Source organism: Heptranchias perlo, unplaced genomic scaffold (genome assembly GCF_035084215.1).
Source record: "Heptranchias perlo isolate sHepPer1 unplaced genomic scaffold, sHepPer1.hap1 HAP1_SCAFFOLD_600, whole genome shotgun sequence".
NCBI lineage: Eukaryota > Metazoa > Chordata > Chondrichthyes > Hexanchiformes > Hexanchidae > Heptranchias > Heptranchias perlo.
The window spans coordinates 5,910-32,500 of NW_027139624.1; the positions used below are offsets into that span (position 1 = coordinate 5,910).

General features: G+C 48.5%; 1 protein-coding gene across 1 annotated transcript in view; it reads right to left on the reverse strand.

Annotated features, from left to right (window-relative positions):
- Positions 1 to 469: 469 nt before the first annotated feature.
- LOC137317177 (active breakpoint cluster region-related protein-like) overlaps positions 470 to 26,591 on the reverse strand; it is a gene marked incomplete at its 3' end in the record, with an annotated part of 114,352 nt that continues 88,230 nt past the window's right edge. Inside the window, exons 2-7 of the mRNA XM_067980729.1 lie at positions 24,519 to 24,737; positions 22,082 to 22,189; positions 10,971 to 11,031; positions 7,984 to 8,036; positions 3,664 to 3,804; positions 470 to 588 (exon numbers count right to left, since the gene is read on the reverse strand). Coding sequence (XP_067836830.1) covers positions 470 to 588; positions 3,664 to 3,804; positions 7,984 to 8,036; positions 10,971 to 11,031; positions 22,082 to 22,189; positions 24,519 to 24,737 — 701 coding nt within the window. The remainder of the gene's footprint in view (positions 589 to 3,663; positions 3,805 to 7,983; positions 8,037 to 10,970; positions 11,032 to 22,081; positions 22,190 to 24,518; positions 24,738 to 26,591) is intronic.

A 26,591-nucleotide genomic window follows, 5' to 3' on the forward strand; every position in this document is an offset into this window, starting at 1 on the left:
CACCCTAAACATTCACTCCCTTCACCACCGGCGCACCGTGGCTGCAGTGTGGACCATCCACAGGATGCACTGCAGCAACTCGCCAAGGCTTCTTCGACAGCACCTCCCAAACCCGCGACCTCTACCACCAAGAAGGACAAGGGCAGCAGGCACATGGGAACACCACCACCTGCACGTTCCCCTCCGAGTCACACACCATCCCGACTTGGAAATATATCGGCCGTTCCTTCATCGTCGCTGGGTCAAAATCCTGGAACTCCCTTCCTAACAGCACTGTGGGAGAACCTTCACCACACGGACTGCAGCGGTTCAAGAAGGCGGCTCACCACCACCTTCTCAAGGGGCGATTAGGGATGGGCAATAAATGGCGGCCTCGCCAGCGACGCCCACATCCCCAGAATTGAAACAGAAACACGAGGCTGAGAGGCAATTGAGCTCGAAAGCTCGAAAGAGAACAAGAGATAGTTACCCAGATATTTTCTTCTGCTTAGCGGAGAAGAGGAGATTGGTTGAGAGGAAGAGATGTCTCAGTTTGCGTGAGTTTTCAGAGACCTCAACCACAAATCCGTCTTTCACCAAGTGTTGGTCCTGAGGGGAGATGGACAAGAAGGAAGACAAGTGAGGAGCAGAGAGTGCAGTCAGAGATTGTACCATCGTCATTGAGACCAGTTCTGGGAAATGGGTCTCACAGTGCGTTAGATACACTGTCCTTTCCCCCTCTGGGACCGGGTCTCACAGTGTGTTAGATACACTGTCCTTTCCCCCTCTGGGACCGGGTCTCACAGTGCGTTAGATACACTGTCCTTTCCACCTCTGGGACCGGGTCTCACAGTGCGTTAGATACACTGTCCTTTCCCCCTCTGGGACCGGGTCTCACAGTGTGTTAGATACACTGTGCTTTCCCCCTCTGGGACCGGGTATCACAGTGCGTTAGATACACTGAGCTTTCCCCCTCTGGGACCGGGTCTCACAGTGTGTTAGATACACTGTCCTTTCCCCCTCTGGGACTGGGTCTCACAGTGTGTTAGATACACTGTCCTTTCCCCCTCTGGGGACCGGGTCTCACAGTGCGTTAGATACACTGTCCTTTCCCCCTCTGGGACCGGGTCTCACAGTGCGTTAGATACACTGTCCTTTCCCCCTCTGGGACCAGGTCTCACAGTGTGTTAGATACACTGTCCTTTCCCCCTCTGGGACCGGGTCTCACAGTGCGTTAGATACACTGTCCTTTCCCCCTCTGGGACCGGGTCTCACAGTGCGTTAGATACACTGTCCTTTCCCCCTCTGGGACCGGGTCTCACAGTGCGTTAGATACACTGTCCTTTCCACCTCTGGGACCGGTCTCACAGTGCGTTAGATACACTGTCCTTTCCCCCTCTGGGACCGGGTCTCACAGTGTGTTAGATACACTGTGCTTTCCCCCTCTGGGACCGGGTCTCACAGTGCGTTAGATACACTGAGCTTTCCCCCGCTGGGACCGGGTCTCACAGTGCGTTAGATACACTGTCCTTACCCGCTCTGGGACCGGGTCTCACAGTGCGTTAGATACACTGTCCTTTCCCCCTCTGGGACCGGGTCTCACAGTGCGTTAGATACACTGTCCTTTCTCCCTCTGGGACCGGGTCTCACAGTGCGTTAGATACACTGTCCTTTCCCCCTCTGGGACCGGGTCTCACAGTGCGTTAGATACACTGTCCTTTCCCCCTCTGGGACCGGGTCTCACAGTGCGTTAGATACACTGTCCTTTCCCCCTCTGGGACCGGGTCTCTCAGTGTGTTAGATACACTGTCCTTTCCCCCTCTGGGACCGGATCTCACAGTGCGTTAGATACACTGTCCTTTCCCCCTCTGGGACCGGGTCTCACAGTGCGTTAGATACACTGTCCTTTCCCCCTCTGGGACCGGGTCTCACAGTGCGTTAGATACACTGTCCTTTCCCCCTCTGGGACCGGGTGTCACAGTGCGTTACACACACTGTCCTTTCCCCCTCTGGGACCGGGTCTCACAGTGCGTTAGACACACTGTCCTTTCCCCCTCTGGGACCGGGTCTCACAGTGCGTTAGATACACTGTCCTTTCCCCCTCTGGGACCGGGTCTCACAGTGCGTTAGACACACTGTCCTTTCCCCCTCTGGGACCGGGTCACACAGTGCGTTAGATACACTGTCCTTTCCCCCTCTGGGACCGGGTCTCACAGTGCGTTAGATACACTGTCCTTTCCCCCTCTGGGACCGGGTGTCACAGTGCGTTAGATACACTGTCCTTTCCCCCTCTGGGACCGGGTCTCACAGTGCGTTAGATACACTGTCCTTTCCCCCTCTGGGACCGGGTCTCACAGTGCGTTAGATACACTGTCCTTTCCCCCTCTGGGACCGGGTCTCACAGTGTGTTAGATACACTGTCCTTTCCCCCTCTGGGACCGGGTCTCACAGTGCGTTAGATACACTGTCCTTTCCCCCTCTGGGACCGGGTCTCACAGTGCGTTAGATACACTGTCCTTTCCCCCTCTGGGACCGGGTCTCACAGTGCGTTAGATACACTGTCCTTTCCCCCTCTGGGACCGGGTCTCACAGTGCGTTAGATACACTGTCCTTTCCCCCTCTGGGACCGGGTCTCACAGTGCGTTAGATGAACTGTCCTTTCCCCCTCTGGGACCGGGTCTCACAGTGCGTTAGATACACTGTCCTTTCCCCCTCTGGGACCGGGTCTCACAGTGAGTTAGATACACTGTCCTTTCCCCCTCTGGGACCGGGTCTCACAGTGCGTTAGATACACTGTCCTTTCCCCATCTGGGACCGGGTCTCACAGTGCGTTAGATACACTGTCCTTTCCCCCTCTGGGACCGGGTCTCACAGTGTGTTAGATACACTGTCCTTTCCCCCTCTGGGACCGGGTCTCTCAGTGCGTTAGATACACTGTCCTTTCCCCCTCTGGGACCGGGTCTCTCAGTGCGTTAGATACACTGTCCTTTCCCCCTCTGGGACCGGGTCTCACAGTGCGTTAGATACACTGTCCTTTCCCCCTCTGGGACCGGGTCTCGCAGTGCGTTAGATACACTGTCCTTTCCCCCTCTGGGACCGGGTCTCACAGTGCGTTAGATACACTGTCCTTTCCCCCTCTGGGACTGGGTCTCACAGTGCGTTAGATACACTGTCCTTTCCCCCTCTGGGACCGGGTCTCACAGTGCGTTAGATACACTGTCCTTTCCCCCTCTGGGACCGGGTCTCACAGTGCGTTAGATACACTGTCCTTTCCCCCTCTGGGACCGGGTCTCACAGTGTGTTAGATACACTGTCCTTTCCCCCTCTGGGGCTGGGTCTCACAGTGCGTTAGACACACTGTCCTTTCCCCCTCTGGGGCCGGGTCTCACAGTGCGTTAGACACACTGTCCTTTCCCCCTCTGGGACCGGGTCTCACAGTGCGTTAGATACACTGTCCTTTCCCCCTCTGGGACCGGGTCTCACAGTGCGTTAGATACACTGTCCTTTCCCCTTCTGGGACCGGGTCTCACAGTGCGTTAGATACACTGTCCTTTCCCCCTCTGGGACCGGGTCTCACAGTGCGTTAGATACACTGTCCTTTCCCCCTCTGGGACCGGGTCTCACAGTGCGTTAGATACACTGTCCTTTCCCACTCCGGGACTGGAATTCTCTGATAATAAGAACCTTTGATGCATCACAAGTGCGGCAGGAACTTTTCTGTGGAAGAGTCTGATTTGTCATGGAGAGGAAACAGTTGGAATCATTGAGAGCTTTCTCCAGCAGGCAGAAATCTGGGTGATCTCTGGGTGTGTCGTCCAATAGTTGCTGTGGAGAGACCACACACATCTTACAGTCAGACCCGACCCCTTCCCATTCACTCCCACTGTACACAATCCCAATGGACCCGATCCCTTCCCATTCACTCCCACTGTACACAATCCCAATGGACCCGACCCCTTCCCATTCACTCCCACTGTACACAATCCCAATGGACCCGACCCCTTCCCGTTCACTCCCACTGTACACAATCCCAATGGACCCGATCCCTTCCCATTCACTCCCACTGTACACAATCCCAATGGACCCGACCCCTTCCCATTCACTCCCACTGTACACAATCCCAATGGACCCGATCCCTTCCCATTCACTCCCACTGTACACAATCCCAATGGACCCGATCCCTTCCCATTCACTCCCACTGTACACAATCCCAATGGACCCGACCCCTTCCCGTTCACTCCCACTGGACACAATCCCAATGGACCCGACCCCTTCCCGTTCACTCCCACTGCACACAATCCCAATGGACCCGACCCCTTCCCATTCACTCCCACTGTACACAATCCCAATGGACCCGACCCCTTCCCATTCACTCCCACTGTACACAATCCCAATGGACCCGACCCCTTCCCATTCACTCCCACTGGACACAATCCCAATGGACCCGATCCCTTCCCATTCACTCCCACTGTACACAATCCCAATGGACCCGACCCCTTCCCATTCACTTCCACTGGACACAATCCCAATGGACACGACCCCTTCCCATTCACTCCCACTGGACACAATCCCAATGGACCCGACCCCTTCCCATTCACTCCCACTGTACACAATCCCAATGGACCCGATCCCTTCCCATTCACTCCCACTGTACACAATCCCAATGGACCCGACCCCTTCCCGTTCACTCCCACTGGACACAATCCCAATGGACACGACCCCTTCCCATTCACTCCCACTGGACACAATCCCAATGGACCCGACCCCTTCCCCTTCACTCCCACTGTACACAATCCCAATGGACCCGACCCCTTCCCATTCACTCCCACTGGACACAATCCCAATGGACCCGACCCCTTCCCATTCACTCCCACTGTACACAATCCCAATGGACCCGATCCCTTCCCATTCACTCCCACTGTACACAATCCCAATGGACACGACCCCTTTCCATTCACTCCCACTGTACACAATCCCAATGGACCCGACCCCTTCCCACTCACTCCCTCAATCACACAATCCCAATGGACCCGACCCCTTCCCATTCACTCCCACTGTACACAATCCCAATGGACCCGACCCCTTCCCATTCACTCCCACTGTACACAATCCCAATGGACCCGAGCCCTTCCCATTCACTCCCACTGGACACAATCCCAATGGACCCGACCCCTTCCCATTCACTCCCACTGTACACAATCCCAATGGACCCGACCCCTTCCCATTCACTCCCACTGTACACAATCCCAATGGACCCGACCCCTTCCCGTTCACTCCCACTGTACACAATCCCAATGGACCCGACCCCTTCCCATTCACTCCCACTGTACACAATCCCAATGGACCCGATCCCTTCCCCTTCACTCCCACTGTACACAATCCCAATGGACCCGACCCCTTCCCATTCACTCCCACTGTACACAATCCCAATGGACCCGACCCCTTCCCGTTCACTCCCACTGTACACAATCCCTATGGACCCGACCCCTTCCCATTCACTCCCACTGTACACAATCCCAATGGACCCGACCCCTTCCCATTCACTCCCACTGTACAACTTCAGTGTAGAGGGAGCTTGACTCTGTATCTAATCCTGTACCTGCCCTGGGAGTGTTTGATGGGACAGTGTAGAGGGAGCTTTACTCTGTATCTAACCCTGTACCTGCCCTGGGAGTGTTTGATGGGACAGTGTAGAGGGAGCTTTACTCTGTATCTAACCCTGTACCTGCCCCGGGAGTGTTTGATGGGACAGTGTAGAGGGAGCTTTACTCTGTATCTAACCCTGTACCTGCCCTGGGAGTGTTTGATGGGACAGTGTAGAGGGAGCTTTACTCTGTATCTAACCCGTGCTGTACCTGCCCTGGGAGTGTTTGACGGGACAGTGTAGAGGGAGCTTTACTCTGTATCTAACCCTGTACCTGCCCCGGGAGTGTTTGATGGGACAGTGTAGAGGGAGCTTTACTCTGTATCTAACCCTGTACCTGCCCTGGGAGTGTTTGATGGGACAGTGTAGAGGGAGCTTTACTCTGTATCTAACCCTGTACCTGACCCTGGGAGTGTTTGACGGGACAGTGTCGAGGGAGCATTACTCTGTATCTAACCCTGTACCTGCCCTGGGAGTGTTTGACGGGACAGTGTAGAGGGAGCTTTACTCTGTATCTAACCCTGTACCTGCCCTGGGAGTGTTTGATGGGACAGTGTAGAGGGAGCTTTACTCTGTATCTAACCCTGTACCTGCCCTGGGAGTGTTTGACGGGACAGTGTAGAGGGAGCTTTACTCTGTATCTAACCCTGTACCTGACCCTGGGAGTGTTTGACGGGACAGTGTAGAGGGAGCTTTACTCTGTATCTAACCCTGTACCTGCCCTGGGAGTGTTTGATGGGACAGTGTAGAGGGAGCTTTACTCTGTATCTAACCCTGTACCCGTCCTGGGAGTGTTTGACGGGACAGTGTAGAGGGAGCTTTACTCTGTATCTTACCCTGTACCTGCCCTGGGAGTGTTTGACGGGACAGTGTCGAGGGAGCATTACTCTGTATCTAACCCTGTACCTGCCCTGGGAGTGTTTGATGGGACAGTGTAGAGGGAGCTTTACTCTGTATCTAACCCTGTACCTGCCCTGGGAGTGTTTGACGGGACAGTGTAGAGGGAGCTTTACTCTGTATCTAACCCTGTACCTGCCCTGGGAGTGTTTGACGGGACAGTGTAGAGGGAGCTTTACTCTGTATCTAACCCTGTACCTGCCCAGGGAGAGTTTGATGGGACAGTGTAGAGGGAGCTTTACTCTGTATCTAACCCTGTACCTGTCCTGGGAGTGTTTGATGGGACAGTGTAGAGGGAGCTTTACTCTGTATCTAACCCTGTACCTGCCCTGGGAGTGTTTGACGGGACAGTGTAGAGGGAGCTTTACTCTGTATCTAACCCTGTACCTGCCCTGGGAGTGTTTGATGGGACAGTGTAGAGGGAGCTTTACTTTGTATCTAACCCTGTACCTGCCCTGGGAGTGTTTGACGGGACAGTGTAGAGGGTGCTTTACTCTGTATCTAACCCTGTACCTGACCCTGGGAGTGTTTGATGGGACAGTGTAGAGGGAGCTTTACTCTGTATCTAACCCTGTACCTGCCCTGGGAGTGTTTGACGGGACAGTGTAGAGGGAGCTTTACTCTGTATCTAACCCTGTACCTGCCCTGGGAGTGTTTGACGGGACAGTGTGGAGGGAGCTTTACTCTGTATCTAACCCTGTACCTGCCCTGGGAGTGTTTGACGGGACAGTGTAGAGGGAGCTTTACTCTGTATCTAACCCTGTACCTGCCCTGGGAGTGTTTGATGGGACAGTGTAGAGGGAGCTTTACTCTGTATCTAACCCTGTACCTGCCCTGGGAGTGTTTGACGGGACAGTGTAGAGGGAGCTTTACTCTGTATCTAACCCTGTACCAGCCCTGGGAGTGTTTGATGGGACAGTGTAGAGGGAGCTTTACTCTGTATCTAACCCTGTACCTGCCCTGGGAGTGTTTGATGGGACAGTGTAGAGGGAGCTTTACTCTGTATCTAACCCTGTACCTGCCCTGGGAGTGTTTGATGGGACAGTGTAGAGGGAGCTTTACTCTGTATCTAACCCTGTACCTGCCCTGGGAGTGTTTGACGGGACAGTGTAGAGGGAGCTTTACTCTGTATCTAACCCTGTACCTGCCCTGGGAGTGTTTGACGGGACAGTGTAGAGGGAGCTTTACTCTGTATCTAACCCTGTACCTGCCCCTGGGAGTGTTTGACGGGACAGTGTAGAGGGAGCTTTACTCTGTGTCTAACCCTGTACCTTCCCTGGGAGTGTTTGACGGGACAGTATGGAGGGAGCTTTACTCTGTATCTAACCCTGTGTGTAACTGCCCTGGGCTGCTGGCCCCATTTTTTGTGTTCTGACGCTCCCACCTCGATGAGCAGAAAATGTATTCTGCCCTCCAAGAAATAATTTGTTCATTCATGTCTGGAATTTCTAATTCGAACTTACGCGGATCGACAGTATAACTCTGGTCACGTGGTTTAGGGGCTTGTAGAGCAGGACTGCAGGGAAAGCAGAGGGAACAATTTACAGCTTTGATTAATGTAACCAAAGTCAATCTATTGCGCTCTCACACGCAGAATATTAGTTGTCAGCCGCAGTCCCGTGATTAACACTCTCGCCTCTGAGTCAGTAGGTCGAGGGTTCGAGCCCCGCACACACTCCAGAGACTCGAGCCCCGTAATCCAGGCCGACACTCCCCAGTTGCCCAGTACTGAGGGAGCGCCGCACTGTCGGAGGGTCGGTGCTGAGGGAGCGCCGCACTGTCGGAGGGTCGGTGCTGAGGGAGCGCCGCACTGTCGGAGGGTCGGTACTGAGGGAGCGCCGCACTGTCGGAGGGTTGGTACTGAGGGAGCGCCGCACTGTCGGAGGGTCGGTACTGAGGGAGCGCCGCACTGTCGGAGGGTCAGTACTGAGGGAGCGCTGGACAATCGGAGGGTCGGTACTGAGGGAGCGCCGCACTGTGGGAGGGTCAGTACTGAGGGAGCGCCGCACTGTCGGAGGGTCAGTACTGAGGGAGCGCTGCACTGTCGGAGGGTCGGTACTGAGGGAGCGCCGCACTGTCGGAGGGTCGGTACTGAGGGAGCGCCGCACTGTCGGAGGGTCGGTAATGAGGGAGCGCCGCACTGTCGGAGGGTCGGTGCTGAGGGAGCGCCGCACTGTCGGAGGGTCAGTACTGAGGGAGCGCCGCACTGTCGGAGGGTCGGTACTGAGGGAGCGCCGCACTGTCGGAGGGTCAGTACTGAGGGAGCGCCGCACTGTCGTAGGGTCGGTAATGAGGGAGCGCCGCACTGTCGGAGGGTCGGTGCTGAGGGAGCGCCGCACTGTCGGAGGGTCGGTACTGAGGGAGCGCCACACTGTCGGAGGGTCGGTACTGAGGGAGCGCCACACTGTCGGAGGGTCGGTACTGAGGGAGCGCCGCACTGTCGGAGGGTCGGTACTGAGGGAGCGCCGCACTGTCGGAGGGTCGGTACTGAGGGAGCGCCGCTCTGTCGGAGGGTCAGTACTGAGGGAGCGCCGCACTGTCGGAGGGTCGGTACTGAGGGAGCGCCGCACTGTCGGAGGGTCAGTACTGAGGGAGCGCTGCACTGTCGGAGGGTCAGTACTGAGGGAGCGCCGCACTGTCGGAGGGTCAGTACTGAGGGAGCGCCGCACTGTCGGAGGGTCAGTACTGAGGGAGCGCTGCACTGTCGGAGGGTCAGTACTGAGGGAGCGCTGCACTGTCGGAGTTACAGTCATTGATTTTCTAGAAAGGAGGGAGAGAGAAAACAGGGAACGACAGGCCAGTTAGCCTGACATCAGTCGTCGGGAAAATGCCTGAATCCATTACTAAGGAAGTGGTAACAGGGCACTTAGAAAATCATAATATGATTAGGCAGAGTCAGCATGGTTTTATGAAAGGGAAATCGTGTTTGATAAATTTATTAGAGTTTTTTGAGGATGTAACTCGCAGGGTAGATAAGGGGGAACCAGTAGATGTAATATATTTGGATTTTCAAAAGGCATTCAATAAGGTGCCACATGAAAGGTTGTTACACAAGATAAGGGCTCATGGGATTGGGGGTAATATATTAACATGGATAGAGGATTGGTTAACGGACAGAAAACAGAGAGTCGGGATAAACGGGTCATTTTCAGGTTGGCAGGCTGTCACTAGTGGGGTGTCACAGGGATCAGTGCTTGGGCCTCAGCTATTTACAATCTATATTAATGACATAGATGAAGGGACCGAGTGTAATGTATCCAAGTTTGCTGATGATATAAAGCTAGGTGGGAGAGTAAGCTGTGAGGAGGACACAAAGAGTCTGCAAAGGGATATCGACAGGTTAAGTGAGTGGGCAAGAAGGTGGCAGATGGAGTATAATGTGGGGAAATGTGAGGTTATTCACTTTGGGAGGAAGAATAGAAAAACAGAATATTTTTTAAATGGTGAGAAACTATTAAATGTTGGTGTTCAGAGGGATTTGGGTGTCCTGGTACAAGAAACACAGAAAGTTAACATGCAGGTACAGCAAGCAATTAGGAAGGGAAATGGTGTGTTGGCCTTTATCGCAAGGGAGTTGGAGTACAAGAGTAAGGAAGTCTTACTACAATTGTACAGGGTTTTGCTGAGACCTCACCTGGAGCACTGCGTACAGTTTTGGTCTCCTTATCTAAGGAAGGATATACTTGCCTTAGACGGGGTGCAACGAAGGTTCACTAGATTGATTCCTGGGATGAGAGGGTTGTCCTCTGAGGAGAGATTGAGTAGAATGGGCCGAGACTCTCTGGAGTTTGGATGAATGAGAGGTGATCTCATTGAAACATATAAGATTCTGAGGGGGCTTCACAGGGTCGATGCTCAGAGGCTGTTTCCCCAGGGCTAGCGAGGCTGGAACTCGGGGGGGCATAGTCTCAGGATGAGGGGTCGGCCATTCAAGATTGAGATGAGGAGGAATTTCTTCCCTCAGAGGGTGGCGAACCTTTGGAATTCCCTACCCCACGATGTTGAGTCGTTGAGTATATTCAAGACTGAGATGGATGGATTTTTGGACTCGAGGGGATTCGAGGGATACGGGGATCGGGCGGGGAAAGTGGAGTTGAGGCGGAAGATCGGCCGTGACCTGATTGAAGGGCGGAGCGGGCTCGAGGGGGCCGAACGGCCTTCTCCTGCTCATGCTTCTTGTGCTAAAGTGGCTGTATAATTGTCCGATGGAGTGGCCTGGAGCTGAGGGTAGGAATCTGGTAGCATTGCAGTGAGGGAGTTAGCGGGGGGGGGTGGGGCAGGAGCGGAGGTAGAGGGCAGTCCCTCCTGCTCCAGATGTTGGCAACTGCAACGCGGGGTCTCGGAGCCCTTGTTCCTGGCCCCGAGAAAACAACAACTCCACCCTCGACTCTCTGGTATCGCCCGATTGCCCCCACTCCCCCCCCTCCAAAACTCAAAGTCCACACCTCACCTTCCAGGGTCGTGGTCGTCGGCGTGTCCTTTGATTCCTTGGTGGGCTTCAGTCGCATTTTCTGAGGGACAGAAGTGAGAGATGATTTCGAAGTCATCGCCCGGCGGACAATGCCGGCCGTTCGGAGTGGGGGGGGTTGGGGGAGGGAGGGACGGGCTGAGAGATGAAGGATGAGAGCGGAGAGAGCAATAGAGGGAGAAGGCAGGTCCAGTCGTTGAAACAAAGGGTGCAGAGGGTTTTCGCCAGGAGACAAGTATGGCCGACACAGGCCGTGTCTTCATTCTCTCTCTGTATTCTCTCTCTCTCTGTATTCTCTCTCTCTCTGTATTCTCTCTCTCTCTGTATTCTCTCTCTCTCTCTGTATTCTCTCTCTCTCTCTGTATTCTCTCTCTCTCTCTGTATTCTCTCTCTCTCTCTGTATTCTCTCTCTCTCTCTGTATTCTCTCTCTCTCTCTGTATTCTCTCTATTCTCTCTCTCTCTCTGTATTCTCTCTCTCTCTCTGTATTCTCTCTCTCTGTATTCTCTCTCTCTCTCTGTATTCTCTCTCTCTCTCTGTATTCTCTCTCTCTCTCTGTATTCTCTCTCTCTGTATTCTCTCTCTCTCTCTGTATTCTCTCTCTCTGTATTCTCTCTCTCTGTATTCTCTCTCTCTCTGTATTCTCTCTCTCTCTGTATTCTCTCTCTCTCTCTGTATTCTCTCTCTCTGTATTCTCTCTCTCTGTATTCTCTCTCTCTCTGTATTCTCTCTCTCTGTATTCTCTCTCTCTCTGTATTCTCTCTCTCTCTGTATTCTCTCTCTCTCTCTGTATTCTCTCTCTCTCTGTATTCTCTCTCTCTCTCTATTCTCTCACTCTGTATTCTCTCTCTCTGTATTCACTCTCTCTCTGTATTCTCTCTCTCTCTGTATTCTCTCTCTCTCTCTGTATTCTCTCTCTCTCTGTATTCTCTCTCTCTCTGTATTCTCTCTCTCTCTGTATTCTCTCTCTCTCTGTATTCTCTCTCTCTGTATTCTCTCTCTCTCTGTATTCTCTCTCTCTCTCTATTCTCTCACTCTGTATTCTCTCTCTCTATTCTCTCTCTGTATTCTCTCTCTCTCTGTATTCTCTCTCTCTCTGTATTCTCTCTCTCTCTGTATTCTCTCTCTCTCTCTCTATTCTCTCTCTCTGTATTCTCTCTCTCTCTGTATTCTCTCTCTCTCTGTATTCTCTCTCTCTCTCTCTATTCTCTCTCTCTGTATTCTCTCTCTCTGTATTCTCTCTCTCTCTATTCTCTCTCTCTGTATTCTCTCTCTCTCTGTATTCTCTCTCTCTCTGTATTCTCTCTCTCTCTGTATTCTCTCTCTCTGTATTCTCTCTCTCTGTATTCTCTCTCTCTCTCTCTATTCTCTCTCTCTGTATTCTCTCTCTCTCTGTATTCTCTCTCTCTCTGTATTCTCTCTCTCTCTCTGTATTCTCTCTCTCTCTGTATTCTCTCTCTCTCTGTATTCTCTCTCTCTGTATTCTCTCTCTCTCTGTATTCTCTCTCTCTCTGTATTCTCTCTCTCTCTGTATTCTCTCTCTCTCTGTATTCTCTCTCTCTCTGTATTCTCTCTGTATTCTCTCTCGCTCTGTATTCTCTCTGTATTCTCTCTCTCTCTGTATTCTCTCTCTCTCTGTATTCTCTCTCTCTCTGTATTCTCTCTGTATTCTCTCTCTCTCTGTATTCTCTCTCTCTCTGTATTCTCTCTCTCTCTGTATTCTCTCTCTCTGTATTCTCTCTCTCTCTGTATTCTCTCTCTCTGTATTCTCTCTCTCTGTATTCTCTCTCTCTCTGTGTATTCTCTCTCTCTCTGTATTCTCTCTCTCTGTATTCTCTCTTTCTCTGTATTCTCTCTCTCTCTGTATTCTCTCTCTCTGTATTCTCTCTCTCTGTATTCTCTCTCTCTGTATTCTCTCTCTCTCTGTATTCTCTCTCTCTGTATTCTCTCTCTCTCTGTATTCTCTCTCTCTGTATTCTCTCTCTCTCTGTATTCTCTCTCTCTCTGTATTCTCTCTCTCTCTGTATTCTCTCTCTCTGTATTCTCTCTCTCTCTGTATTCTCTGTCTCTGTATTCTCTCTCTCTCTGTATCCTCTCTCTCTCTCTGTATTATCTCTCTCTCTGTATTCTCTCTCTCTGTATTCTCTCTCTCTCTGTATTCTCTCTCTCTGTATTCTCTCTCTCTCTGTATTCTCTCTCTCTCTGTATTCTCTCTCTCTCTCTGTATTCTCTCTCTCTCTGTATTCTCTCTCTCTGTATTCTCTCTCTCTCTGTATTCTCTCTCTCTGTATTCTCTCTCTCTCGTTATTCTCTCTCTCTGTATTCTCTCTCTCTCTGTATTCTCTCTCTCTCTGTATTCTCTCTCTCTGTATTCTCTCTCTCTGTATTCTCTCTCTCTCTCTCTATTCTCTCTCTCTGTATTCTCTCTCTCTCTGTATTCTCTCTCTCTGTATTCTCTCTCTCTCTGTATTCTCTCTCTCTGTATTCTCTCTCTCTCTGTATTCTCTCTCTCTCTGTATTCTCTCTCTCTGTATTCTCTCTCTCTGTATTCTCTCTCTCTCTCTGTATTCTCACTCTCTGTATTCTCTCTCTCTCCGTATTCTCTCTCTCTGTATTCTCTCTCTCTCTGTATTCTCTGTCTCTGTATTCTCTCTCTCTCTGTATTCTCTCTCTCTCTGTATTCTCTCTCTCTGTATTCTCTCTCTCTGTATTCTCTCTCTCTGTATTCTCTCTCTCTGTATTCTCTCTCTCTCTCTGTATTCTCTCTCTCTGTATTCTCTCTCTCTCTGTATTCTCTCTCTCTCTGTATTCTCTCTCTCTCTGTATTCTCTCTCTCTCTGTATTCTCTCTCGCTCTGTATTCTCTCTCTCTCTGTATTCTCTCTCTCTCTCTGTATTCTCTCTCTCTGTATTCTCTCTCTCTCTGTATTCTCTCTCTCTCTCTGTATTCTCTCTCTCTCTCTGTATTCTCTCTCTCTCTGTATTCTCTCCCTCTCTGTATTCTCTCTCTCTCTGTATTCTCTCTCTCTCTGTATTCTCTCTCTCTCTGTATTCTCTCTCTCTCTCTGTATTCTCTCTCTCTGTATTCTCTCTCTCTCTGTATTCTCTCTCTCTGTATTCTCTCTCTCTCTGTATTCTCTGTCTCTGTATTCTCTCTCTCTCTGTATCCTCTCTCTCTCTCTGTATTCTCTCTCTCTCTGTATTCTCTCTCTCTGTATTCTCCCTCTCTCTGTATTCTCTCTCTCTGTATTCTCTCTCTCTCTGTATTCTCTCTCTCTGTATTCTCTCTCTCTCTGTATTCTCTCTCTCTCTGTATTCTCTCTCTCTCTCTGTATTCTCTCTCTCTCTGTATTCTCTCTCTCTGTATTCTCTCTCTCTCTGTATTCTCTCTCTCTGTATTCTCTCTCTCTCGTTATTCTCTCTCTCTGTATTCTCTCTCTCTCTGTATTCTCTCTCTCTCTGTATTCTCTCTCTCTGTATTCTCTCTCTCTGTAATCTCTCTCTCTCTCTGTATTCTCTCTCTCTGTATTCTCTCTCTCTGTATTCTCTCTCTCTCTGTATTCTCTCTCTCTCTGTATTCTCTCTCTCTCTGTATTCTCTCTCTCTCTGTATTCTCTCTCGCTCTATATTCTCTCTCTCTCTGTATTCTCTCTCTCTCTGTATTCTCTCTCTCTGTATTCTCTCTCTCTCTGTATTCTCTCTCCCTCTCTGTATTCTCTCTCTCTCTCTGTATTCTCTCTCTCTCTGTATTCTCTCTCTCTCTGTATTCTCTCTCTCTCTGTATTCTCTCTCTCTCTCTCTCTGTATTCTCTCTCTCTGTATTCTCTCTCTCTCTCTGTATTCTCTCTCTCTGTATTCTCTCTCTCTCTCTCTCTCTCTCTGTATTCCCTCTCTCTGTATTCTCTCTCTCTCTCTGTATTCTCTCTCTCTCTGTATTCTCTCTCTCTGTATTCTCTCTCTCTCTGTATTCTCTCTCTCTCTCTCTGTATTCTCTCTCTCTGTATTCTCTCTCTCTCTCTGTATTCTCTCTCTCTCTCTCTGTATTCTCTCTCTCTGTATTCTCTCTCTCTCTCTGTATTCTCTCTCTCTCTGTATTCTCTCTCTCTCTGTATTCTCTCTCTCTCTCTGTATTCTCTCTCTCTCTGTATTCTCTCTCTCTGTATTCTCTCTCTCTGTATTCTCTCTCTCTCTCTGTATTCTCTCTCTCTGTATTCTCTCTCTCTCTGTATTCTCTCTCTCCCTGTATTCTCTCTCTCTGTATTCTCTCTCTCTCTGTATTCTCTCTCTCTCTGTATTCTCTCTCTCTCTCTCTGTATTCTCTCTCTCTGTATTCTCTCTCTCTCTGTATTCTCTCTCTCTCTGTATTCTCTCTCTCTCTCTGTATTCTCTCTCTCTCTGTATTCTCTCTCTCTCTGTATTCTCTCTCTCTCTCTGTATTCTCTCTCTCTCTCTGTATTCTCTCTCTCTCTGTATTCTCTCTCTCTCTCTGTATTCTCTCTCTCTCTGTATTCTCTCTCTCTCTATTCTCTCTCTCTCTATTCTCTCTCTCTGTATTCTCTCTCTCTCTGTATTTTCTCTCTCTCTCTGTATTCTCTCTCTCTCTGTATTCTCTCTCTCTCTGTATTCTCTCTCTCTCTGTATTCTCTCTCTCTGTATTCTCTCTCTCTCTGTATTCTCTCTCTCTCTCTGTATTCTCTCTCTCTCTGTATTCTCTCTCTCTCTGTATTCTCTCTCTCTCTCTGTTTTCTCTCTCTCTCTCTGTATTCTCTCTCTCTCTCTGTATTCTCTCTCTCTCTCTGTATTCTCTCTCTCTCTCTCTGTATTCTCTCTCTCTCTCTGTATTCTCTCTCTCTCTGTATTCTCTCTCTCTGTATTCTCTCTCTCTCTGTATTCTCTCTCTCTCTCTGTATTCTCTCTCTCTCTGTATTCTCTCTCTCTCTGTATTCTCTCTCTCTCTCTGTATTCTCTCTCTCTGTATTCTCTCTCTCTGTATTCTCTCTCTCTCTGTATTCTCTCTCTCTGTATTCTCTCTCTCTCTGTATTCTCTCTCTCTCTGTATTCTCTCTCTCTCTGTATTCTCTCTCTCTCTATTCTCTCTCTCTGTATTCTCTCTCTCTCTGTATTCTCTCTCTCTGTATTCTCTCTCTCTCTGTCTTCTCTCTCTCTCTGTACTCTCTCTCTCTCTGTATTCTCTCTCTTTCTCTGTATTCTCTCTCTCTCTGTATTCTCTCTCTGTATTCTCTCTCTCTCTGTATTCTCTCTCTCTCTGTATTCTCTCTCTCTGTGTATTCTCTCTCTGTATTCTCTCTCTCTCTGTAGTCTCTCTCTCTGTATCACTCTCTGTATTCTCTCTCTCTGTATTCTCTCTCTCTCTGTATTCTCTCTCTCTCTGTATTCTCTCTCTCTCGGTATTCTCTCTCTCTCTGTATTCTCTCTCTCTCTCTGTATTCTCTCTCTCTCTCTCTGTATTCTCTCTCGCTCTGTATTCTCTCTGTATTCTCTCTCTCTCTGTATTCTCTCTCTCTCTGTATTCTCTCTCTCTCTGTATTCTCTCTCTCTGTATTCTCTCTCTCTCTCTGTATTCTCTCTCTCTCTCTATTCTCTCTCTCTGTATTCTCTCTCTCTCTGTATTCATTCTCTCTCTCTGTATTCTCTCTCTCTCTGTATTCTCTCTCTCTCTCTCTGTATTCTCTCTCTCTCTGTATTCTCTCTCTCTGTATTCTCTCTCTCTCTGTATTCTCTCTCTCTCTCTGTATTCTCTCTCTCTGTATTCTCTCTCTCTCTCTGTATTCTCTCTCTCTCTGTATTCTCTCTCTCTCTGTATTCTCTCTCTCTCTCTGAAATCTCTCTCTCTCTGTATTCTCTCTCTCTGTATTCTCTCTCTCTGTGTATTCTCTCTCTCTCTCTCTATTCTCTCTCTCTCTCTATTCTCTCTCTCTGTATTCTCTCTCTCTCTGTATTCTCTCTCTCTCTCTATTCTCTCTCTCTGTATTCTCTCTCTCTGTATTCTCTCTCTCTGTATTCTCTCTCTCTCTGTATTCTTTCTCTCTCTGTATTCTCTCTCTGTATTCTCTCTCTCTCTGTATTCTCTCTCTCTGTATTCTCTCTCTCTCTGTATTCTCTCTCTCTGTATTCTCTCTTTCTCTGTATTCTCTCTCTCTCTGTATTCTCTCTCTCTCTGTATTCTCTCTCTCTCTGTATTCTCTCTCTCTCTCTGTATTCTCTCTCTCTCTCTGTATTCTCTCTCTCTCTCTGTATTCTCTCTCTCTCTCTGTATTCTCTCTCTCTCTGTATTCTCTCTCTCTCTATTCTCTCTCTCTCTATTCTCTCTCTCTGTATTCTCTCTCTCTCTGTATTTTCTCTCTCTCTCTGTATTCTCTCTCTCTCTGTATTCTCTCTCTCTCTGTATTCTCTCTCTCTCTGTATTCTCTCTCTCTCTGTATTCTCTCTCTCTGTATTCTCTCTCTCTCTGTATTCTCTCTCTCTCTGTATTCTCTCTCTCTCTCTGTATTCTCTCTCTCTCTGTATTCTCTCTCTCTCTGTATTCTCTCTCTCTCTCTGTATTCTCTCTCTCTCTCTGTATTCTCTCTCTCTCTCTGTATTCTCTCTCTCTCTCTGTATTCTCTCTCTCTCTGTATTCTCTCTCTCTCTATTCTCTCTCTCTCTATTCTCTCTCTCTGTATTCTCTCTCTCTCTGTATTTTCTCTCTCTCTCTGTATTCTCTCTCTCTCTGTATTCTCTCTCTCTCTGTATTCTCTCTCTCTGTATTCTCTCTCTCTGTATTCTCTCTCTCTCTCTGTATTCTCTCTCTCTCTGTATTCTCTCTCTCTGTATTCTCTCTCTCTCTCTGTATTCTCTCTCTCTCTCTGTATTCTCTCTCTCTCTCTGTAATCTCTCTCTCTCTCTGTATTCTCTCTCTCTCTCTCTGTATTCTCTCTCTCTCTCTGTATTCTCTCTCTCTCTGTATTCTCTCTCTCTGTATTCTCTCTCTCTCTGTATTCTCTCTCTCTCTCTGTATTCTCTCTCTCTCTGTATTCTCTCTCACTCTGTATTCTCTCTCTCTCTCTGTATTCTCTCTCTCTGTATTCTCTCTCTCTGTATTCTCTCTCTCTCTGTATTCTCTCTCTCTGTATTCTCTCTCTCTCTGTATTCTCTCTCTCTCTGTATTCTCTCTCTCTCTGTATTCTCTCTCTCTCTATTCTCTCTCTCTGTATTCTCTCTCTCTCTGTATTCTCTCTCTCTGTATTCTCTCTCTCTCTGTCTTCTCTCTCTCTCTGTACTCTCTCTCTCTCTGTATTCTCTCTCTTTCTCTGTATTCTCTCTCTCTCTGTATTCTCTCTCTGTATTCTCTCTCTCTCTGTATTCTCTCTCTCTCTGTATTCTCTCTCTCTGTGTATTCTCTCTCTGTATTCTCTCTCTCTCTGTAGTCTCTCTCTCTCTGTATCACTCTCTGTATTCTCTCTCTCTGTATTCTCTCTCTCTCTGTATTCTCTCTCTCTGTATTCTCTCTCTCTCGGTATTCTCTCTCTCTCTGTATTCTCTCTCTCTCTCTGTATTCTCTCTCTCTCTCTCTGTATTCTCTCTCGCTCTGTATTCTCTCTGTATTCTCTCTCTCTCTGTATTCTCTCTCTCTCTGTATTCTCTCTCTCTCTGTATTCTCTCTCTCTGTATTCTCTCTCTCTCTCTGTATTCTCTCTCTCTCTCTATTCTCTCTCTCTGTATTCTCTCTCTCTCTGTATTCATTCTCTCTCTCTGTATTCTCTCTCTCTCTGTATTCTCTCTCTCTCTCTCTGTATTCTCTCTCTCTCTGTATTCTCTCTCTCTGTATTCTCTCTCTCTCTGTATTCTCTCTCTCTCTGTATTCTCTCTCTCTCTGTCTTCTCTCTCTCTCTCTGTATTCTCTCTCTCTCTGTATTCTCTCTCTCTCTCTCTGTATTCTCTCTCTCTCTGTATTCTCTCTCTCTCTGTATTCTCTCTCTCTCTCTGAATTCTCTCTCTCTCTGTATTCTCTCTCTCTGTATTCTCTCTCTCTGTGTATTCTCTCTCTCTCTCTCTATTCTCTCTCTCTCTCTATTCTCTCTCTCTGTATTCTCTCTCTCTCTGTATTCTCTCTCTCTCTCTATTCTCTCTCTCTGTATTCTCTCTCTCTGTATTCTCTCTCTCTGTATTCTCTCTCTCTCTGTATTCTTTCTCTCTCTGTATTCTCTCTCTGTATTCTCTCTCTCTCTGTATTCTCTCTCTCTGTATTCTCTCTCTCTCTGTATTCTCTCTCTCTGTATTCTCTCTTTCTCTGTATTCTCTCTCTCTCTGTATTCTCTCTCTCTGTATTCTCTCTCTCTCTGTATTCTCTCTCTCTCTGTATTCTCTCTCTCTGTATTCTCTCTCTCTCTGTATTCTCTCTCTCTCTGTATTCTCTCTCTCTCTGTATTCTCTCTCTCTCTGTATTCTCTCTCTCTCTGTATTCTCTCTCTCTGTATTCTCTCTCTCTCTGTATTCTCTCTCTCTGTATTCTCTCTCTCTCTGTATTCTCTCGCTCTCTGTATTCTCTCTCTCTGTATTCTCTCTCTCTCTGTATTCTCTCTCTCTCTCTGTTTTCTATCTCTCTCTGTATTCTCTCTCTCTCTCTGTTTTCTATCTCTCTCTGTATTCTCTCTCTCTCTGTTTTCTATCTCTCTCTGTATTCTCGCTCTCTCTATTCTCTCTCTCTCTATTCTCTCTCTCTGTATTCTATCTCTCTCTGTATTCTCTCTCTCTCTGTATTCTCTCTCTCTGTATTCTCCCTCTCTCTGTATTCTCTCTCTCTCTGTATTCTCTCTCTCTCTGTCTGTATTCTCTCTCTCTGTATTCTCTCTCTCTGTATTCTCTCTCTCTGTATTCTCTCTCTCTCTGTATTCTCTCTCTCTCTGTATTCTCTCTCTCTCTGTATTCTCTCTGTATTCTCTCTCTCTGTATTCTCTCTGTCTCTGTAGTCTCTCTCTATTCTCTCTCTCTGTATTCTCTCTCTCTCTCTGTATTCTCTCTCTGTATTCTCTCTCTCTCTTCTCTGTCTCTGTATCACTCTCTGTATTCTCTCCCTCTGTATCACTCTCTGTATTCTCTCTCTCTGTATCACTCTCTGTATTCTCTCTCTCTGAATTCTCTCTCTCTGTATTGTCTCTCTCTCTCTATTCTCTCTCTCTCTATTCTCTCTCTCTCTATTCTCTCTCTCTCTATTCTCTCTCTCTCTATTCTCTCTCTCAGTATTCTCTCTCTCTCTGTATTCTCTCTCTCTCTGTATTCTCTCCCTCTGTATTCTCTCTCTCTCTGTATTCTCTCTCTCTCTGTATTCTCTCTCTGTATTCTCTCTCTCTCTGTATTCTCTCTCTCTCTGTATTATCTCTCTCTGTATTCTCTCTCTCTGTATTCCCTCTCTCTGTATTCTCTCTCTCTGTATTCTCTCTCTCTGTATTCCCTCTCTGTATTCTCTCTCTCTGTATTCTCTCTCTCTCTGTATTCTCTCTCTCTGTATTCTCTCTCTCTGTATTCTCTCTCTCTCTGTATTCTCTCTCTATATTCTCTCTCTCTGTATTCTCTCTCTCTGTATTCTCTCTCTCTGTATTCTCTCTCTCTCTATTCTCTCTCTCTCTATTCTCTCTCTCTCTGTATTCTCTCTCTCTCTGTATTCTCTCTCTCTGTATTCTCTCTCTCTGTATTCTCTCTCTCTCTGTATTCTCTCTCTCTGTATTCTCTCTCTCTGTATTCTCTCTCTCTCTGTATTCTCTCTCTCTGTATTCTCTCTCGCTCTGTGTATTTGTTCTCCCTGTATTCTTTCTCTGTGTACCCGCTCTCTCTGTATTCGCTCTCTCTACTCTCTCTCTGTTCTCTCTCTCTTCTCTCTCTCTCTGTTCTCTCTCTATTCTCTCTCTCTCTGTTCTCTCTCTATTCTCTCTCTCTATTCTCTCTGTATTCTCTCTCTGTTCTCTCTACTCTCTCTCTCTCTATTTTCTCTCTCTCTATTCTCTCTCTCTCTCTGTTCTCACTGATAGACGAGAGAACGCGGAGAGAACAAAGAGAGAATACAGAGAGAACAAAGATAGAGGCTCCAGATAGAAGAGAGAACAAACAGAGAACAGAGAGAACAGAGGGAGAATACAGAGAGAACAAAGATAGAGGATCCAGAAAGAAGAGAGAACAGAGAGAGAATGCAGAGAGAACAAAGATAGAGGATACAGAGAGAAGAGCGAACAGAGAGAGAATACAGAGAGAACAAAGATAGAGGATACAGAGAGAACAGAGAACAGAGAGAGAACAAAGAGAGAACAGAGAGAGAATGCAGAGAGAACAAAGATAGAGGGTCCAGATAGAAGAGAGAACAGAGAGAGAGACTAGAGAGAAAACAGAGACAGAGAATAAACGAATAGAACAGAGAAAGAACAATGACAGGGACTGAAGAGAGAACAAAGTTAGAGGATACAGATAGAAGAGAGAACAGAGAGAGAACACAGAGAGAATATAGCAAATGGTGTTTAAGAGAGAGAGCAGGGAGAAGTCAGACAGAGGATACAGAGAGAAAACACAGATAGATTGGAGATAGCAGAGACTAGAGAGAGAACAAAGAGAGAGAATAGAGAGAGAACAGAGATAGAATAGATAGAACAGAGAATAGAGAGAGAATACAGAGAGAGAGAATACAGAGAGAGAGAATATGGAGAGAGAGAGAGAGAATACAGAGAGAGAGTACAGAGAGAGAGAATACAGAGAGAGAATACAGAGAGAGAGAATATAGAGTGAGAATAGAGAGAGAGAGAGAATACAGAGAGAGAGTACAGAGAGAGAGAATACAGAGAGAGAGAATACAGAGAGAGAGAATACAGAGAGAGAGAGAATACAGAGAGAGAGAGAATACAGAGAGAGAGAGAATACAGAGCGAGAACAGATATAGAATAAAGTGAGAACAGAGAATAGTGAGAGAATACAGAGAGCGGGAACAGATAGAATAGAGAGAACAGACACAGAAAATACAGAAGAACAAAACTAGAGAGATCGGTGACAGAAAACACAGTCAGAGTACAGAGACGAACACAGACAGATACACCGGGAGCATGTTGGACTGTACCTGGGAGATTTGTTTAAACTGTTCTTTACTTTGAATGCATTTTTCTGCTGTCTCCACTGCCAATGGATAATTGTTGATAAACGCTCGATAAACCCCAAACTGATTCACCTGTAATATAATCACAGAACCTATCAATACTTTGTAGTAAGTGTCCACCAATGTGAGTCGGTCAGACGTCAGTGTCACATCTGACAGTGTCACACCTGAAAATGTCACACTTTCGCATGTCACACCTGAAAATGTCACACCGGAAAGTGTCACACCAGAAAATGTCACACTTTCGCATGTCACACCTGAAAATGTCACACCGGAAAGTGTCACACTGGAAAGTGTCACACCAGAAAATGTCACACTTTCGCATGTCACACCTGAAAATGTCACACCGGAAAGTGTCACACCTGAAAATGTCACACCAGAAAGTGTCACACCGGAAAGTGTCACACCCGAAAATGTCACACCGGAAAGTGTCACACCGGAACGTGTCACACCCGAAAATGTCACACCGGAAAGTGTCACACCGGAAAGTGTCACACCCGAAAATGTCACACCGGAAAGTGTCACACCGGAAAGTGTCACACCAGAAAATGTCACACCAGAACGTGTCACACCCGAAAATGTCACACCGGAAAGTGTCACACCGGAATGTGTCACACCCGAAAATGTCACACCGGAAAGTGTCACACCGGAAAGTGTCACACCGGAAAGTGTCACAGCTGAAATTACTGAACTTGAAAGAGTGACACCTGAAAATGTCACACCTTCACGTGTCACACCTGAAAGTGTCACACCTGAACTGATCACACCTGAACTGATCACACCAGAAAGTGTCACACCTGCAAGTGTCACACCTGCAAGTGTCACACCGGAAAGTGTCACACTTGAAAGTGCGACACGTACAACGTGTAAGTCACACTTACACCTGATTGACTCAAACGTCGTAATTGGAAAAGACCAACAAATCACGGCCAGGGGATGTAAAGATCAAGTTTGCACCTTCAAACAAAAACGCAAAGAGGAACGAGGAAGCCAGTTATCTCGGGCTGATTTCTTGTGACAGGGCAGGAAAGCCCCCTGGTTCCGGGGCTGAGTTAGGGGACCGAGAGACGTCTCTCTGAGATGTACAGAAGAAATAGGAGCAGGGGTAGTCCATTCGGCCCCTCGAGCCTGCCCCGCCGTTCAATCAGATCACGGCCGACCTTCGACCTCACCCCCACTTTCCCGCCCGATCCCCGTATCCCTCGACTCCCCTCGAGTCCAGAAATCTATCGATCTCAGCCTTGAATATACTCAACGACTCAGCATCGTGGGGTAGAGAATTCCAAAGATTCGCCACCCTCTGAGTGAAGAAATTCCTCCTCATCTCAATCTTGAATGTCCGACCCCTTATCCTGAGACTGTGCCCCCTCGTTCTAGTCTCGCTACCCTGTGGGAAACAGCCTCTCAGCATCGACCCTGTCAAACCCCCTCAGAATCTTACATGTTTCAATGAGATCACCTCTCGTTCATCCAAACTCCAGAGAGTCTCGGCCCATTCTACTCAATCTCTCCTCATAGGACAACCCTCTCATCCCAGGAATCAATCTGGTGAACCTTCGTTGCACCCCCTCTAAGGCAAGTATATCCTTCCTTAGATAAGGAGACCAAAACTGTACGCAGTACTCCAGGTGTGGTCTCACCAAAGCCCTGTACAATTGGAGTAAGACTTCCTCACTCTTGGACTCCGACCCACTTGCGATAAAGGTCACACCGGAAAGTGTCACACCGGAAAGTGTCACACTGGAAAATGTCACACTGGAAAATGTCACACCGGAAAATGTCACACCGGAAAGTGTCACACCGGAAAGTGTCACACCGGAAAATGTCACACTGGAAAATGTCACACCGGAAAGTGTCACACCGGAAAGTGTCACACTGGAAAATGTCACACTGGAAAATGTCACACCGGAAAATGTCACACCGGAAAGTGTAACAGCTGAAATTACTGAACTTGAAAGAGTGACACCTGAAAATGTCACACCTTCACGTGTCACACCTGAAAGTGTCACACCTCAACTGATCACACCTGAACTGATCACACCTGAACTGATCACACTTGAAAGTGTCACACCAGAAAGTGTCACACCTGCAAGTGTCACACCAGAAAGTGTCACACCGGAAAGTGTCACACCGGAAAGTGTCACACCTGCAAGTGTCACACCAGAAAGTGTCACACCGGAAAGTGTCACACCTGCAAGTGTCACACCTGCAAGTGTCACACCGGAAAGTGTCACACCGGAAAGTGTCACACCAGAAAGTGTCACACCGGAAAGTGTCACGCCGGAAAGTGTCACACTTGAAAGTGCGACACGTACAACGTGTAAGTCACACTTACACCTGATTGACTCAAACGTCGTAATTGGAAAAGACCAACAAATCACGGCCAAATAGCTTGCTGTACCTGCACGCTGACTTTCAGCGATTCGGTCCTTACCAGCTCCTGAAACAGATCTCCCACCGGCTGGACGTGCTCCTCGCCCTCCGTCCTTTCTTTCAGCTTGGAGAAGAAGTCCTTGTGAATCTCGTGGACCTCGGACACTTTGAAGAAGATGGTCTGGATCTCCTGGCTGGTCAGCACCGGCTGGGAGGTGTAGGCCACGGCCTTGAGCGGCCGGATCGGCTGCAGGGGGAGAGGGGGAACGAGAGGTTGGTGGCTTCCTTCGGGCCGCCCTTTGACCTCCGGGCCTTCCCGCTTTGAGGCCCGAGGTCGTGCCCTGCGTTCCGCTCCTGCCTTCGATGATACTAAATTCATCAGGGCAGGGACCAAGGGGAGTGACACTCTGCTTAAATCGGAGTCAACGGACCACATCAGGAGAGTGTTGAGGCTTTACTCTGTATCTAACCCTGTACCTGACCCTGGGAGTGTTTGATGGGACAGTGTAGAGGGAGCTTTACTCTGTATCTAACCCTGTACCTGCCCTGGGAGTGTTCGATGGGACAGTGTAGAGGGAGCTTTACTCTGTATCTAACCCTGTACCTGCCCTGGGCGTGTTTGACGGGACAGTGTAGAGGGAGCTTTACTCTGTATCTCACCCTGTACCTGCCCTGGGAGTGTTTGATGGGACAGTGTAGAGGGAGCTTTACTCTGTATCTCACCCTGTACCTGCCCTGGGAGTGTTTGACGGGACAGTGTGGAGGGAGCTTTACTCTGTATCTAACCCTGCACCTGCCCTGGGAGTGTTTGACGGGACAGTGTAGAGGGAGCTTTACTCTGTATCTAACCCTGTACCTGCCCTGGGAGTGTTTGATGGGACAGTGCAGAGGGAGCTTTACTCTGTATCTAACCCTGTACCTGCCCTGGGAGAGTTTGATGGGACAGTGTAGAGGGAGCTTTACTCTGTATCTAACCCTGTACCTGCCCTGGGAGTGTTTGATGGTACAGTGTAGAGGGAGCTTTACTCTGTATCTAACCCTGTACCTGCCCTGGGCGTGTTTGATGGGACAGTGCAGAGGGAGCTTTACTCTGTATCTAACCCTGTACCTGCCCTGGGAGTGTTTGATGGGACAGTGTAGAGGGAGCTTTACTCTGTATCTAACCCTGTACCTGCCCTGGGAGTGTTTGATGGGACAGTGTAGAGGGAGCTTTACTCTGTATCTAACCCTGTACCTGCCCTGGGAGTGTTTAATGGGACAGTGTAGAGGGAGCTTTACTCTGTATCTAACCCTGTACCTGCCCTGGGAGTGTTTGATGGGACAGTGTAGAGGGAGCTTTACTCTGTATCTAACCCTGTACCTGCCCTGGGAGTGTTTAATGGGACAGTGTAGAGGGAGCTTTACTCCGTATCTAACCCCCAGGCTGCTGCACAGGTTCAGTGTTTAATTTTCCTGAGGGATTGGCCTTTTCAACTGATGCTTTTGACTTCATGTCTGACCGGTGCAGAGAAAGAGGGAGTGTGATCAGGACAGGAGGCTGTGACCTGTCTGATAATAAGTCAATGTGTCCGTTGCAAGGGCCAGAACTCTCGTTGAGAATTCAGGGTCTGTCTGGGAGGTTGGGTTACCCTGGGGGCTGGTGGCCAGGGAAGGGGGAGTTGGTCAGTCGTATTATGGGATGTCGGGATTCACAGCACACCTGTCCTGTTCACATCTGGGGGCTGTTAGTGTTAATCCATTAACCAGCATCTCGCTGGTGAGGTCGAGGCCAGACTGCCCTCAGTTACAGCTTCACCCTCTCACCCGGCTCACCCCACCGCCCTGAACCCCACCCTGGGCTGATACACATCACGAGCTCACACTCACACACTATCGCACACTATCGCACACACTCACACACTATCGCACACACTCACACACACACACACTATCGCACACACTCACACACACACTATCACACACACTCACACACACTCACACACTATCGCACACTATCACACACACTCACACACACTCACACACACTCACACACACTATCGCACACACTCACACACTATCGCACACTATCGCACACATTCACACACACTCACACACACTCACA